We start from the raw sequence: 16,759 nt of genomic DNA, 5'->3' as shown, positions 1-16,759 counted from the left end.
CTCTCATGCTTCTAGTCTCTTGTAATGACTGTTAGACCGTAACTGTCTTTCCATCTTGTAGTCCCCAGGCCTCTGCACCTGCTCTCTGTAATTCTTCCACGGGAGGTCTGAAGGTGCTGTGCTATGCTGGGCCCAGCAGCTATGGTGCAGGATGGGACAACTCTCTGTCAGGACATCTCTGTGCTGGGATATTTTTATGGTGGGACACCAGCAGAGCCCTGTATCATCTGCTGATCCACAGAGAGATGTCCCGGGTCAGAGGTCCTGGTGGAGAGTTGTCAGTGGAGAGTTGTCCTAGACCCCCATGGTAAGCAATGTTTCCTGAAGAGCCTTCTTCAGGTGGTCCCCCTCCAGCTGCTTTCAGCATTGCCTTGTGGTCATCCTCCATGTCTCTTCCCAGTAGAAATTAAAATCTCTTCTTCATGCCTAGGCAAAGCCAGTTGCCAGACTCCCCACCAGATTCTGGATCGGAACCGTGTTCTCCACCACAGCTCCAGAGTAGGTCACATCATTTGCCCTCTCCCAAGCTTATAGAAAGGTCTCCAGCTCCTCTTCTTTCTCCTTAATTTCTTATCTGTTTACTTCTTACAGCCCCACGGTATGACACAATGTGGCCCAGTGGACTGCAGCCTCCACTCCCGTGCCCACCTGCCGTGGCACCCAGCAAGCTTCCCTGCAGGTTCCTGGAGACTTACTCTGACCCCAGTGCCAGTGGACATCCCTGTACCATCCCTCAAGGCTCCTGCCTGAAGACAGAAAATCCTATGGCTCCTTGGAATAATTCTACACCCTCCAGCTGTTTGGGTTTTAATTATTCATTCTTTCAGCCAAATGCATCTCATATTTCCAGGTAAATGATAAAGTTTTTATGCAGACATTGAGACAGAGGCAAAAAAGTAAGAAGGCTTAAGACAGGTGTTAACATCTTCGTGTTTGTAGGGTTTTCCACAGGATGGCAGTATTTAGACATTTTTGAGACACTTGTGGTTGAGGGTTCTTCAAATATCTTGATTGAAGTCCAGATTGGAAGTAGGAATTTCAATTTTTAAAATGTTAGAAGGCTAGAGAAGGATCAGCAGATGCTTCATAACTGGATTATAAAAACATTCAGGTGTTTTACAATACAAATTGCAGGGATTTGTCCATAAGGACCTTGTAAGTGTTCTGACAAGTGGCATGAGAGAGAACAATAATATTGCCATATCTGTGTAAGCAAGTAAAATGGTATTCGTGTACCATTCATATAGCATGCATTATTTATCTGCCATATTCCCTCACCAGCATGTTGTGGATGATTAATTATTAAAAATACACTTGGTAGTGCAGGCATCCAACCACGATATGTTGTAAGAATGAATTGACTGATGCATGCCAGATGGGGACAGGGTTGATTATGGGGAGATAAATGTGAATTCATCAGTGTTAGTCCTGGGCTTGCAGATGCTCTGTCCCTGTCTCCTCTTCTGCACAGAGCTCAGTTACGTGTAGGTGTGATGTGGGTAAAGGAAGCTGCATCTGGGATTATCAGCAAAGCTCTTTGTGTTCTCTCTTTGTTTGTTTTTCCAGTAGAAGTGGCTAGATAGTAAAAATAATAATACTTTAGTTATTGGAACTTAAGGTACAAAGTACCTCCTAACCAAATGTGGAACTTTTGAACAAACCCAGAACAAGAATAACAATGTGGTGGGCAGGCTTTTCTTCTGCTCATGGAAAACCTTAGTTTGAGTACCTACTGGGCCTGACTGAGACCTTGAGTTTGGCTTGTTTTTTCCGCCAATGAAAAGGAGTGACCATCTGTTAGGATATTTTATCTTACATTTTATAATATAAAAACTTTGGAACAAGTTTTTTTACCTTTGCAGAAAAGCACATTTTTTGAAATCTCATTTTCTGGGAAAGGGGAAAACAATTCCCTGTCAGTTTCCCCTTGAGATCTCTTTGTTAATGCATTAGTTTAACTGTTAATAGTGTTTTCTGTGTAAGAAGGAAAGTGAGTTTATGCTTGGTGCAATACAATTATTCTAGATAAAGCTGTGATCTTAGTGCAAATGCCAGGAGACAATAAAACTGTGCTACATGTGCACTGTGTAATTTTTTAAAAAGATATCAACTTCTTTATTAATATAAAATAAAAAAAAGACTAATTTATGTTTTGGAAGGAAAAACTGAATAATTAAATTTTAAAGGGCCAACAGCAATCTCCTCCCTCCATCAAATCCAAATTTGTGTGACAAAACAGTTAAAAAGAGACAGCTGGATATTCTTCTTTTATGGTTCTGTAATACCTGTATTTATAATTATAAATGAGTAATGTATCATGTGTTCTCAAAAAGTATTTCTGCAGCATCAGGCAAAAAAAGGAAGCTCTCACAATTGCTGGGAGATGCCACTGATTCTTCAGTCCAGTTTCAGGACTCCAGACAAGGTAAGAAACTGTGTGAACATGAAATATGATGTTTCATACAATAGACAAGTAAATATTTTCAGAGCACGACTCTCAGAAGGTGCCAGTGTTAACTGTCTGTGCTACACTACAGTACAAAGGATTTTACCTTTTTAGTGTTTTTGAAAACCAGGACCTATTTTTATTTTGCAAAGTGAGAAGAAGTTTTAGACGTTTATATTTCTTGGGGACTCTCTGGGCAAAATATTCTCCTCTTCTCTGTGTGTGAGCTTGCAGTACACAGATGATACCATCCTCTGCTGAATTTGCTGGGTGATAAATTGATTAGGCAAAGAAACCATCTTGGGTCAGCTTAGTAGGGAATTAATGTGGTGGGTGAGCAAAGAGATTGCAGTTTGCCTTTATCACCTCAATCCTTATTTTTTCTACAAAGTGCATCCATGTGCATGCATGTATTTCCCCTCCCTCCCCCCAAATTCATTTGATTCATTGTTTTACTAAGATAAAAATGCTAAGCTTATGCCAGTTGATACAAAAAAGCTTATCGGGCATGTACAGAAATGGATCAGCTTCTGTGAAGTGTGAGGCTCTCTGTGAATGAACAGTTTGTAATGAAGGTCTGTTATTGGAAAATCTGAGAGTTCCTTGTTATTTCTTTGGAGTAAGTTATTTTTAAGCATTAAATCAATCTTTTAGAACACTTTTAATGAGTAGCAACTGGATTTAGTAGTTTACTTACCCATTGGTATCTTCTATTTGATCAGTGTTTCTTGGTTGTGAGTCGTCCTCTAAGTCTACCACTGCTGGAAAGAGAAGATGAACAGACACTTCTGTATCTAAAATTGCTGTTGCTGTTTTTAATACTTAAAGACACAGCTTTGAAATATGCTTTCCTTGGGAGTCACTGTTAATAAAATCTCACAGAAAATAACACAACTATTGGTAAAAATGGCATGGGGATAATTTAGAAAGGCAGTGCTAATTTCATTACTGTGTGGGGTATTTTTTTATATTTTTCACTGTGCTGCATGTCAGAAGCATTGAATTGCATATGAAGGTTGGGTCTGAAATGATTCTGTCTTGCTGTGCTGCTACTGGCTATGGACAGATCTTAGCTTATATGCTCAATGACTTATTTTCTCCTGTTCTTACTGCACTCCATTTATCTGTCCCTCTTATCACATTCTCCTTTGACTTCATAGAATGTGTGATATGACAGAGAATTATGGTTGACCCTGTCTATCTCAGAATGTATAGTCAAAAAATGTTAACCAGTCATCCAGTTATAGTGGTGAATGTGCCTGCTATTGGAAGACTCTGCTTCCTGCTCTGGAACCAAGTAGTCTGTTGGAGCATACTCAGTTTAAACATGTAGTGGAAAAAATGAGAAACATATGTAATTATTTTGCTTAATTGCTTCTTGCAGTGTTGCATAACATACATAGCTTTCCTTTCTCTCTTTTTCTTTCTTTCTTTCTTTCTTTCTTTCTTTCTTTCTTTCTTTCTTTCTTTCTTTCTTTCTTTCTTTCTTTCTTTCTTTCTTTCTTTCTTTCTTTCTTTCTTTCTTTCTTTCTTTCTTTCTTTCTTTCTTTCTTTCTTTCTTTCTTTCTTTCTTTCTTTCTTTCTTTCTTTCTTTCTTTCTTCCTTCCTTCCTTCCTTCCTTCCTTCCTTCCTTCCTTCCTTCCTTCCTTCCTTCCTTCCTTCCTTCCTTCCTTCCTTCCTTCCTTCCTTCCTTCCTTCCTTCCTTCCTTCCTTCCTTCCTTCCTTCCTTCCTTCCTTCCTTCCTTCCTTCCTTCCTTCCTTCCTTCCTTCCTTCCTTCCTTCCTTCCTTCCTTCCTTCCTTCCTTCCTTCCTTTCTCTTTCTCTTTCTTTCTCTTTCTCTTTCTCTTTCTTTTCTTTTCTTTTCTTTTCTTTTCTTTTCTTTTCTTTTCTTTTCTTTTCTTTTCTTTTCTTTTCTTTTCTTTTCTTTTCTTTTCTTTTCTTTTCTTTTCTTTTCTTTTCTTTTCTTTTCTTTTCTTTTCTTTTCTTTTCTTTTCTTTTCTTTTCTTTTCTTTTCTTTTCTCTGAGAAATCTTTCCCCAGAGTTCTCTTCAATGTTTTGGGGAGAATAAAAATAGGAAGTGTTTTGCAAATCAGGAAAGATGAAAAATTTATTTTCTAGGGCAAGGGAATATAAGAATATAACACAATATTTTGGAATAACTGTAGGGGGCAATCAGATTTAAATATATGCAATATATTTGTGCTTTATGTGTATGTTTATGCATGTAAATATATTTACAAAAATGTTTCTGCAGGATTTTTTGGCTAGTCACAAAAGTAATAACTGAATTGTCACAATCTCTCTACAGCAACTGTTAAGGACTGTGCTGCTGAAGTGCAAGAATATGACAGTGATGGACAGAACGGAGCTTTGGAAAAATGCTGTCAAGCTTTAACATGGCAACCATATCAAACTTCTCAGTGGAACAGCTTATTTAACTCTAGTTATGAAAAACTGTAAGCACTGGTGTTTGCACTTGAAAAAAAGTGGGTTTTTTCCCTGGGTTTTTTGTTGCTGGTATTGTAGTTCTGTAGAAATTAATGTTACATTTGGCATTCGTTTTTCTTACTGAAAGTAAGGCTGGAGAAGGCGGAATAGCAGGCAGAATGGAATATGAATCTGTAGATGTATCACATAAGCAGAAACTTAAACACTGGTTGAAATTCATGCCATGTTTTCTGACTTCTCTTTAGGGATTTAGAGTCAAAACAAAAGTGAGTTAAAATACCTGTTAATTTTTTTTTTCAAGCATGCTGGAGCAAGTAATTACTAAGCATATAGCACCTTTCCTTCTAATGGCCTAAGAGATTGAAGAGAAATGGAATGAGAGTATACCTGTGTTACTTCTGGGCTCATATAACCTAGGTCAAAGTAACTATAGACACACACACACAAACAAGCAAATAAATAAATAAATATAACATGCAACTCTTCGGTCGAAGATTGAGAGTTTTCCTGTATAAATCAGAACTCTAACTATTTTTTTTTTTGTTAGATGATCTGGCAAAGATAATTTCAAGTTCACTTTACATCCCTGTTTTTTCCCTGCTCTAGTATTTAGTGAATGATCCCTTTGACAAAAGCCCTTCTACGGTCTCTGGTTTATTCTCCAGCATTAGGGCAAACAGTTCATCACTCTCTCCGCAGGATTTAATAACATAGTAAATTTTAATTTTCCTCTAGCCCAACCTGCTAAAAGCACTCATGGGAGTTTGGAGCGTGTCAGTGTCATTGCTGGACAGTGACATTCCTTGTGTGTGCACAGCGTGGTAAGGGGCAGCACACATCTTACTGAATCCCACACAGCCCTTCTTCTAAGGTGTTGACGTGACAAGAGAGCACACAGCTCATTGCTCACACCTTTCTATTCCTTGGGAGCTGGATGGGCCAAGAAATCTCCAGTTGTGTTTGTGATGTGAGTTTTCACTGAATGGAAGGGGCTTCCAGCTCCTGTTATGCTTTCAGTCAATGACTGAAAGAGCTGTGAGCTGATGGTGGGTGATTGTCTTCCTGCTGCTACCCAATTATTTGTTGGTCCATATACATTGAAAATTGAAGTTTCAGATACACGTTTCCTGGTCCCTTGTGACAACAAGCGCAATGTGATGCTGAGCATTAAAGCATCCAAATAAATGTAGTGATAGGGCGTTAATGGCTGGAAGAGGGTAGAGAGTAGATTTTGGTTAGACATTAGGAAGAAATTCTTAATTTGGAGACATTGGAACAGGTTTCCCAGGGAGGCTGTGAATGTCTAATCCTCAGAAGTGTTCAAGGTCAGGCTGGATGGGGCTTTGAGCAACCTGGCCTAGTTACAGGTGTCCCTGTCCGTGCAGGAGGGTTGGATCTAGATGATCCTTAAGGTCCGTTTCAACAAAAAACACTTTGTGATTTTATGATTCTATGTACTGTTACCATTGCTGTGGAAGGGGATATTATATGCAGAGGAAGTAATTGTAACTTTTAAGTGAGGTCAGTGGCAGTGCCTTTGTTCCAAGGTGCACTGTATTTCCAGCGCAGCGCACAGATTGTCTGAGTAGTGATGCTGTGTTCTGTTAGCTTAAAGAGTCATGTGCTTATTACTGCTCAGTGTAGATACATTGGTCCTGTACCCTGAAATTATCATGCCCACTTTAAGGACATTTCTCAGGTTAATTAATATTTTCCATTTTATTAATCCAATATTTTAACCTTTTGATTATTTCATTTTCACTTCAAAATGCTGTTGGTTGAGATTGATTCACTAGAAGAGGTTACTCTGCCATTGATTGTGCTCTGCATTGTATCTGCTGGACACTTTTTTAGCCCCATGCTGCATTACTACATTGATTGATGGGACTCGATTCCAAAGATGTTGTCTGAAGGGTCATATTCTGAATAGAAGTAGGAATTTGAAGTGTATTTTGAGTTGGGACACTTGTGTAACTATCTAAAAGTTCTTCAAGTTTTACAGTACTGCTTGGTAAGATTGACCGTCCTCTGTGCAATCAGATAAAAAAATGTATTTGCTCTTAATTACTTTAAATGGTGTACTTGAAAAATGATAAACTATGAACTATGAAATACACACATTTCCTACATAAATAAAAAGAATTGCCAGCTGTAGGAAGAAACTGAAGTTTTGCTTCTTTAACAGTGATGGTTCGAGGAGATGGTAAACACTTCATCATATTTTTAAAAAGGAATGACTCAGTAGTTTTGAAATAGATATAAAGTATTTTTCTCTTTATTTCCTGTCCCAGATTGTTTGGAGATTATTTGAAAGGGGCCTTTTGTTCATAATTTAGAAAAAGATAACAAAGTCTGTGTGTTTCTTGTAAACATACTAACAATGTGCAAAAAAATGGATGAGTTCTGAAAAGCCATCTTCAGTAATTGCGTTAATGAGAGGTTCTTGGTAGAAGGAGATAAGATCATCATTTTGAAACTTCCATTAGCAAGAAAGGCCAATGCTCATATAAGAGAACCTTGCCATGTTGCCCTATTATTTCAGAATTATCCATCACTTCTATCAGAGGACTGAAAGCATTGTAGGATGGTGAATGCACTGGCTCTTTTAGAAAGATCATTTGATACCTTTCCTTGTTTGCTGTGAATCGTAAGGACAGAATACTCCTCCTCTTTGAGAGACAAATTAGCCCTTTGAATAAATAGAATAGGGTTTCCTTAGTTGGGCTAGGATAGACAACATCGTGAAGGAGAGTTTTATAGTTATCTGGCCAGAGGGTCAGTATCAATAGCTTTTCTTTTAACTTGAGGAAAGCATTATTTGAATCTCAGCAGCTTCTGCAAAAGCACTTGGTGTGGGAATTGAGGAACAAAATGAGCCTTGCTTGCTCATTAGTACGTTGTTGTCTGCAGCACTCAGTCAGCTCTGTTGTTTATAGCAATGTTGTAATGAATGCTTGAATACACTAAATGGTTTGGTTGTGGTTTTAGGTGCACAGAGTTTCTTTATACCAGATTTGCAAGTGAGGATTATGTAAACTTCCCCATCTCCAGTTTCTAAACATTTCATGTGTCCAACTAGAATAACAGTATATTTTATATGCATTTTTATACCTCTAAGAGCCTAAGAAGAAAATACTGATAGATCTGGTGATTGTAAAGATGTATTTCTGCTCCCATTTTGTCAGTAAAAATCAGATGGATTTTCAGACTATGTAAAAAGTAGGAACTCAAGATGTCTCTCCAATACGCCTATATTTAAAGTTGCTGTTCTTTCTTCTTGTTTTTGTAGACCTGCTGTAGGGTATCACATTGTCACAGATAAAGGATTTAATTTTTCAACAACAGATGATGCCTTTGTGTGCCAGAAAAAGAATCATTTCCAAATCACTGTCCATATTAAAATCACTGGACATCCAAAATACGTCAAAACTCAGCTAGGGGGGCAACCAATAGAAAAGTTTTACTTGAAGGCTTTTGGAATAAAGGCAAGTATTTCTCCTCTTTGTGGCTATTGCTTTTAGTAAGTTAGTATGTGATTATCCATAGAATAGGATAAATAATTGAAATGAACTCTTTTTTTAAAGTAATTTTTTTATGAAGAACTGTCAAAAGAGAACTCAAGTTACTAGTGACTTTCATGTGGAACTCTTCTGCAAAATATTAATGTTTTATGGATGCTTGTGCTGATGTATAGATATCTGCTGAAAGATGTCGTGTTTGCCTGTTTGCCATGGTTTCATTGACTTCCCTTTGTTTGGTGGAAATTTTCTTCCTTCTATGTGCAGTGCAGGGGTGTCGGCTGCTGTGTATGTGGCCAGTCTACCCATTGGTCAAAAAGATGCTTTCAAAAAAAAATTCACAAAGCAAAGAAAGTGTAAAGAGTAAAATCTGGTTTTCCTGGACAGTTCACGTGTAGAAAACAAATTTTCCTCATTTCTTCTTGCCAAGGTTCCCATTTTCATTTTAAGAAACAAATTCTTCCCGGGCACTCTGGGTCCACAAGCTTGTATATGCAGAAGTAGTAAGAAATTTTAATCTTTCTGAAAGATTTTACCATATTTTTTGCATATTACCAAAATTCAGTGATTTAAAAAAATGTGTAGCTGTTTTATAAGGCAATTACTACCAGTTTCCTTAATACATTCTAATACCAATTAGTGATTATTACTGTTGTCTGTTCCCATCTGAAGGACTGCTTGGTACCGTTCAAAAAAAGTACAGAAATTGACATTAAAATAAGTTATGGAACTACCTTGCATAAGTTCAGTTCTCATGTTAAATATCTACATTTATATATGCATTATTGTGTAATAAAATGAGCCAAAACCAGCCTGGATTCAGAACATGATTTTTATTTTGCAAATTACTGCATTACTTTTTTTTTTTTCTTCTTTCAATTTACATTACAGAAAGATTTGGATCTTAAGACGCTCAGGTGTCAGTTGATCAGGAGTCAATTCCCACGTTAATTTCTATGTAGTTCCGTGAGAAATGAGAGAGATTTCACTGTTTCAGACAAATTTGCCTATTCATTTGTATTTCACATTTTTCCGTGTTTGAAAATTTAATATTCGTGTCATTGTTGAAAATTATTTTTCTTTACAGGTAGAAGCCCCAAATCAAACAATTGCTATTGAACAGTCTCAGTCAGATCGAAGCAAAAAAACTTTCCACCCTGTTAAGTAAGGATTTTGAAAACATTATTCCGTTTTGTTTCAATAGGTGATTGGCCTGAAATGTGAAGTTGTTGCTTCTTTATCCAAATTTCATTCTCTGTGTTCACATAGAATCACAGTAGTAATATAGACCTGGTCTTCCTTAATTAAGGAAAATTTTCAGCAGCTTTACAAATGTGTTAAGTATGCCTATCCAAAATATATATATTCAGCCAGCAGCACTGCTCTGTGGTGTTTAGAGCTGTATGGCAGATGCATTTCCCACCTTAAAAAATGTCAGTGGTGTTTCTGTTCTACATGGGCATGAGATGTATTTGCAGTGACTCTAAGGGGGGGAGCGTCTGCTAGAAACGTTAAGTGCAGCTTCTCCCTGGAACTCTCTGCCAATGTTTGTTCTTCTGGCATAAGTATCTTCTGTTGGAGCTGCTCTGTTCTCTATAAATAATTGAATATTTAAAAAAGAAAAAGAAAAGGCAGTGTCAAGTTTGACAGGACAGTGCTGGGATAAAGACTGCAATATGTAATCTCTCAGACTGTACTTTGAGCTTGGGAGAAGATCTCAGTTTTCACTAAACTACTTCTATCACGTCATCTTTCTTGCTTTTGCATACTGACAAATGGATTCTGGGTGTATGTGAACTGTTACGTGGGTGACTGTTTGGTGGACTCTGGTTTTCTCCACGCAAACTCTTTGATCATATTATTTATTGCTTACAGGAGCAGTGCCACAATGTATTGAGGACACAGGTGTATATTTTATACTTCCAGGCTTATAAATCAGGTGCAGGTGAAAAAAAGAACAAGCAGTAAAATTTCCTTATTTTAATGTGGAAATTCAGAATAAGCCATGTTTAACCTTGGCAAGCAGCAAATACCCATCGTATAGAACATACGCGGTTTTATTGTGTTCAAGACCATGTACAGACAAAGAAACGTGACTCCTGTTACTCATAACAGTTTCCCACTGCTGGTGCTTTATCCTGTTTATCTCCTTGGTATAGTCACTGTGGTTTGAATGCATTTTTATAAACCACAGTTACGTTTTTACTGGGGTTCCTCTGTTTTTTTTTTTCATTTGTCAGCTTTTCTCAGAACTGTTTTAATGAGTTTAAGGAAATCTGGCCTGAGCCAGGTGGCTCTCCAAATGCTTATGTCCCTGGTATTGTTTCCTTTTCTATTTTAGAGTTGATCTGCCGGGGGACCAGATAACTAAAGTAACACTGGGAAGACTGCACTTCAGTGAAACAACAGCAAATAATATGAGAAAAAAGGGAAAGCCTAATCCTGACCAGAGGTATTGCTGTAGCTAGTTTACCTGTGTGTGTGAAGTGGTAAAGAGAAGGTTTGTTTATTTAGAACAGAACTGACGTTTGTGAAAAATCTCAGCATTGCCAAATCTGTGATTTTATTTAAAATTCTGAGACTCTTGGTATTTGCTTAAAGGCCTCCCTTCTACAGTCATAGAATGCTGTGGGAATAGAGGAAAATACCTCCTCCTCATGATTAGAGATTATTTCCAGAAATCAGAGGCAGAATGATAGCTGACAAAATCAGGAAGCCAAAGAACTAAATAATGATAATTTTCTTCTGAGGAAGGAAGAGTCTTCATCTTTGAGTCTTCATTACTTAAATTTGTCAAAACTACTGTAATATTTGTTCATTTTCAGTGATTGTGAGAATTGAAAGAGCGTGTTACTTGAGAGTGAAGGAAATACTTTTTCTTTCATATTGTAGCATAAATACGTTTTAAAAACATTCTGGCTGTCTTTTTATGTATCAATCATAGTAGTTCTATTGAAAAGATTGTTTTTTTTTTTTCTGTGATAAGACATTACTTCAATTGTTGTCTTGATTAAATACATTTCAATTTAGATACTTCATGCTGGTAGTTGGACTGTATGCTGTCTCTCAGGATCAGTTCTACCTACTGTCTGCAAATGTGTCTGAAAAGATCATTGTAAGGGTAGGTAGAAATTTTTATTGCTTTCATCTGAAAAGTATTTACTGTTTTATTATTTTCAGGAGACAATGGGGGGTGGTGATTTTTGGGCATAAAAATTACCATTGACCCAATGTTTGAGGGAAATAAAATAGTTCACAGTTGCATATTCTATTCATATGTTCTTATCTTTTAATTATCAGGATTTTAAGATGTTAAAAGTAGAGCCATAGAAGGGTTTAAAAAGAAAGTTTGTTGTGAATTCCAGTACAAAATACATTAATTTTTCCAGATTTTTTTTTTTTTTAGATATAACAGTTTCCTACACTTGCTAGGAATCTGGTACATGTTTTCATTGGCTAGATGATTCATTTTTAAAGGAAGATGAAAAGGAAAAAAGAGCAAGAAAAGAAAGTCAAACAGCTCTTGGAAGACTAAGACCCATAGCTGCCTCTTTCCAGTGTGTCTTCATTGTGTCCTAGGTCTTGATTTTGTCATTGTTAATATAGAGTTCACAATGGAAAAAGGAAGAATTGGTCTCTCTTCCTCATGACCGTTACTTTTTAGTCCCCTGATCCACATAAAGTTTTCGTATTAGTGTTCAGCTTTAGCCTACAGTTAGACTTGGAAGAGAGAAAACCCTATTGTAAAGGTAGCTATAGAGGGCTAGGGCTAGGAGAGAGAGAAATTGTGGAGCACCAGCACGAGTAGGGTTGCAAGGGGGCTGCCAGGGGAAGGTGGGGGCTGCCAAACGTTTGCGGCCCTGCCCCCTTTTTAGTGTGACCAGTACCTGGTGGTTAACATTGAACTGAGCATAGCCCAGGGACATGGTTATTTTGGGTGAAGATTATGTGTAGGGCTTAGAAACACAGAAAATGCATAGGTGCCATGTTGTGGGGCTGCAGAGGATGGTGAGGGACTCCAGAAGATTGCAGTCCAGTGAACTTTTTTTGTGTGATGCAATCGAGAAGCTTCTTGTTCGCATAGAGCCTTTCTAGTCCTTGGTTTATGGTGAAGAATAGGCTTGTCGTTTTGTTTCAGAGTCAAATAAGATCAAGAGCTCTAGTGTAAGAAGTGGGACTGGGAAGGGGCTCCTGATGAAAAGCCTATGTGAGGACTTTCAACAGCTTTTAGTCCTGGCATCATTCTTTGTAGGCCATCGCTTACGTCCTTTTTGGTGACACTTTGTCTGCCTGGGCTTATGATTACAGATGAGCATTTGGGTTTGGAGACAGCAAAAGCACAAACCTCTAGTGTGTGTGGTGTTGCACAGGGGCTGCCAAAGGAAGATGAGGGCTTTCAGATGGTTTCAGTCCTGGCTCCTTTTTCATCTGGCCATAACTTCATGTCTTCTTCTGCCATAAACCCTCTTTGTATTGTATTTGTATCATTCCTACATATTTAGTTTTCTTCCTGTTTTGTCCATTATTTTGCACAATACTGCTTTCATCTGAATGTCTCTTTCTGCATCTAGTGGTGTTACAAATACAGTCTCTTTACTAATTTAGGAAAGCCGTGGAATTTTCACATTTGGTTTATCCTTGGGATTATTGTTACCTTATGAGATAACAATTTTTGTGCAAAATTTCAAAGTTAACATTTAAGTGTTAGATTCTTTTGAAATTTCAGCAAAGAGAGCTCCTTCAATGTGTGTGAGGCAGTTTTAAAATTAGAAGTCCAGGGAATGAGCCTTTGCAAACCTGGCCACTATTCCGGACAGAAAGACAAGGCAGAAAAGCAGAAGGATTAAAAGTCTGTGATTTGAAGTGGTGAAAATGTTAACAGAAAAGCTGGGGAAAAAAAAAAAAAAAAAGAAGTCCTTTCCCAGATATCTGACAGGGCAGGGTACAGGGAGCCAGCCTCTGGCTGGCCACCTTAGAGTGGCAAAGCTGTGCAAATGCACTGCAAGAGAGAGCAGCTCAAGTTCTGGCCCTTTATTTGCTCAAACATCAGAAACAAAACTACCAGCTGAGCAGTGGCTGTCATGCACATCAGATCATGCTCTAATTGTGACAGTGATAAGTGCACAGCACCATGCATGGTAGATGCAAAGCCTTGTGAAAACCTTGCTTCTTTAAATGAGCGCAAGCTTGTTCTTGTGATCATACCTTTGTTCAGACTAGAATTTTTAAACCTGAATTCAAAGCTTAAAAAAAAAAAACAAAACCAAAGAAAATTACTGAAACAAAAAGCTCTTTCTGATTATACACACTCCATTGGTGTTTTGGTGTTCTTTGAATGATCCTGTTTTCCTAACATGAAGTTTCTAACATGACTTAATTTTTAACATTACAGAAGGTTTTAAAGAAATTACTATTACAAAGTGAGCTTGTTCTTGCCCATTTCACTAAGCATTGTTTTCTATCAGTCCAAAACTGCAAAGAAGTGAAAAGATTTCATTACTCCCTTTTGGTTTTGAGGCATATTAGTAAGACTAAATTCCTCAGAATGTCCAAAGATTTTGATTCAATGACTTATTTTTTTTTATATGTTTTGTTGTGGGAAGGCCCCAGAGAGACAAGTGTTTCCTGGGTCATAGTTTGTTGGACATTTCATTTTGGTGCAGCACTGAATCAACAAAGCTTGACTAATTTCTGCTGCTATCAGGCTTCTTGCTCCTGTTCCCACACTCCTCTGCCATGCTAGTGCAACTGTTTTTCCTGGGCCCTGCAATGAACAGGAATGGAAACTGATCTGTGTTAAAAATAAATCTGATTTTTGCTCTTGGTTAATTTTTAGTCAGGCTGGTTCCTCCATAGTCATTTATGTTGGTGTATTGGTAGAACCAAGGGCTGGCAGGTGAAGATGGGGTAATGTGGGCTGCCTACACTGATTCTGCTGCCAGAGGAAGTCTACATTAAGCCATGGCCCCTGAGGCATAGTTTAGATGCCTTTCCTCCCCCTGAGTCACAGTTCTCCATTCCTTCATCTGTGCTGAGGTGGTTGTCTGTCTGACACTGCTGCAAAATTATTTCAGGAAATAGAATGGGCCTGAAAAGTGAATCTCAGCCCTACAAAACTCAACCTTCTCTATTGTCATGGCTCTCCAGTAGATGTTTTAATGGTTGTGAAAAAGGGAATGCGTGTGGAGGCAGTCTCACTACCTCTTCATGCCTCCTCTCCATCTCCTTGTTTTAATATTTGTGTTGTTGAGGAAGGCTCCGTTGTACTAGGTACTTGTAATAACAAGTAAACAGAATACTTGTTTGAAAGACTTCTCTCTAGATATCTGCAATATGTGCCATTTATAGTTTGGAGCATCTACTTTAGGAGAACAGGACCTGTGAATGCAAGCCAAAATCACCTCTGATCTGTTCAGCACAGGCTTTCAATACATGCTGGAAAAGTTAGTGAAACAGAATGTAAAAGAAAAATTGGTATGGTCAAAGCAAAAAAAAATAATAAACAAAAATTTAAACCACATGTATTTAATCTCTGCCTTGTTTCTTCTTTTTTGATTTCCAGCCTCAGCTAAAATGTGCTGTTAAATAAATGGTTATGTGGCATAATGTCAAAGCTAAAATCTGGAAAGCTTTGGACATTGATAATTTAACTTAAAGTGATAAAATAGAATTCAAGGGGAAAAGCCATGAGGCCAATGCTGTATGAGCAGAAACAGTTACTTAGAAGTGACTCCACTGTTTTTTTCTATTGGTGTGTTAGAAAAGCTCTTGAATACAATTTAAATATTAAAGATTGGGCATTTCATTTTCGCTGAACTCTTAATGGAATAAGCAATGGTATATCTATGCTATACTATATCTCTTTAACAGATTTCTTTTCTTTCAGGCATCTAACCCAGGGCAGTTTGAGAATGACAGTGATGTACTGTGGCAGCGAGGACATGTTCCAGAGACGACAGTCTATCATGGTCGAGTAGGAATTAACACAGATGCACCAGATGAAGCACTGGTTGTCTGTGGAAATGCAAAAGTTATGGGCAGAGTCATGCATCCATCTGACAGCCGAGCAAAACAGAATATCCGGGAGGTGAGGGCTGGGGAGTATTTAGGGCATTTATGTTTGCACCACAGCACATGAGTGGATCATTGTTATGACACATTAGGCAGCTTCTTTATCCTGGTTGTGCTGAAATGCTCGCCTGAAGAAATCAGATGTGCTCTGTGGAGCCATTGCCTCTGGACTTTGAAAGAGTCTGACCATAGAAGCTGGGGATATCTGTGTGAATAGGAATTGTCAGACTGCAGGGTAACTGGCAATACAAACACAAATAGCACGTTGCTAGTGGGAAATGGGAAGATTGTCCATGTTTTCTAATGTGAAGATTGGCCAAGTGGCCGTGACAGGCTTCATGCTGTTTCAGTGAAGTCCTAGTTTCCATGACCATTCTTAATATTTCAACGTGTGACTCTTGGTATTTGTCCAACTAGGTCGATACAAATGAGCAGTTGAGAAGAATAACACAAATGAGGCTGGTGGAGTATGACTACAAGCCTGAATTTGCATCTGTTATGGGAATAAAAAATACCCATGAAACAGGTATTCAGTCAACTCTGTTCCTGTTTGTATATTCCACTGTTGCTCATTGTGCCATAGTGCCTTTTAGCACCCTGCTGTTTCATCCTCATTTCTTAGGATACTACAATTGCACATTTTGCTATGTTTCTCTTCTGATATAAAAATGCCAAAATTCAGTTTTTATGGTAATTTTTCAGCTTCTATTTCAATTTTTCCAGAGGTTTAATGAAAATGAAGTGTGCAATCACAAATAATTTTGTTCAATTGTAGAGAAATTGTAGTTCTAAAACTTTATTATTGTTTTCTGTGGAATGGGGGGAAAAAAAAAAAAGTGAAATCCTGAATTTTTCCTACTACAGAGAAATTCTAGGTCATGTTTGGCTCTACCTTTAGCTTTTAGGATGGGAAAGTCAAACACACAATCATGGACAATGGTACGCTGCTGTGTTTCCTGACTTTAGTTTCTGTTATCTTGTTAACAGGAATAATAGCCCAGGAAGTGAAGGAGCTTTTACCTGAAGCTGTTAGAGAAGTTGGAGATGTTTCTTGTGATGATGGAGAAAAAATAGAAAACTTCCTGATGGTTGACAAGGTATGGTCTTGAGAAAAAAAGTGAAGATGTGTGTTTAGACTGTTCCTTTTGTATATGGAGCTGTAAACACACACTGTGCTTTATATAAAGAAGTAGGCCTGCACATGTGGTTACAAAAATAGTGATTGGCAAATCACTGAGAAACACTGAACCACCAGATGTTACTAAACGGTGAAGTC

The 16,759-nt window shown here is 37.9% G+C and overlaps 1 protein-coding gene across 1 annotated transcript in view; it reads left to right on the top strand.

Moving 5' to 3' along the window:
* Positions 1-16,759, top strand: part of MYRFL (myelin regulatory factor like) — a 44,588-nt gene that overhangs the window by 10,318 nt on the left and 17,511 nt on the right. The window contains exons 3-13 of the mRNA XM_051625980.1: positions 431-498; positions 592-850; positions 2,334-2,425; positions 4,755-4,902; positions 8,184-8,379; positions 9,500-9,576; positions 10,754-10,864; positions 11,443-11,533; positions 15,299-15,499; positions 15,901-16,009; positions 16,471-16,580. Of these exons, the coding sequence (XP_051481940.1) occupies positions 431-498; positions 592-850; positions 2,334-2,425; positions 4,755-4,902; positions 8,184-8,379; positions 9,500-9,576; positions 10,754-10,864; positions 11,443-11,533; positions 15,299-15,499; positions 15,901-16,009; positions 16,471-16,580 (1,462 nt within the window). The remainder of the gene's footprint in view (positions 1-430; positions 499-591; positions 851-2,333; positions 2,426-4,754; positions 4,903-8,183; positions 8,380-9,499; positions 9,577-10,753; positions 10,865-11,442; positions 11,534-15,298; positions 15,500-15,900; positions 16,010-16,470; positions 16,581-16,759) is intronic.

This window comes from Apus apus, chromosome 1, assembly GCF_020740795.1.
Source record: "Apus apus isolate bApuApu2 chromosome 1, bApuApu2.pri.cur, whole genome shotgun sequence".
NCBI lineage: Eukaryota > Metazoa > Chordata > Aves > Apodiformes > Apodidae > Apus > Apus apus.
Note: the sequence above shows the minus strand (reverse complement) of the source record. Positions and strands in the feature narration are given on the sequence as shown.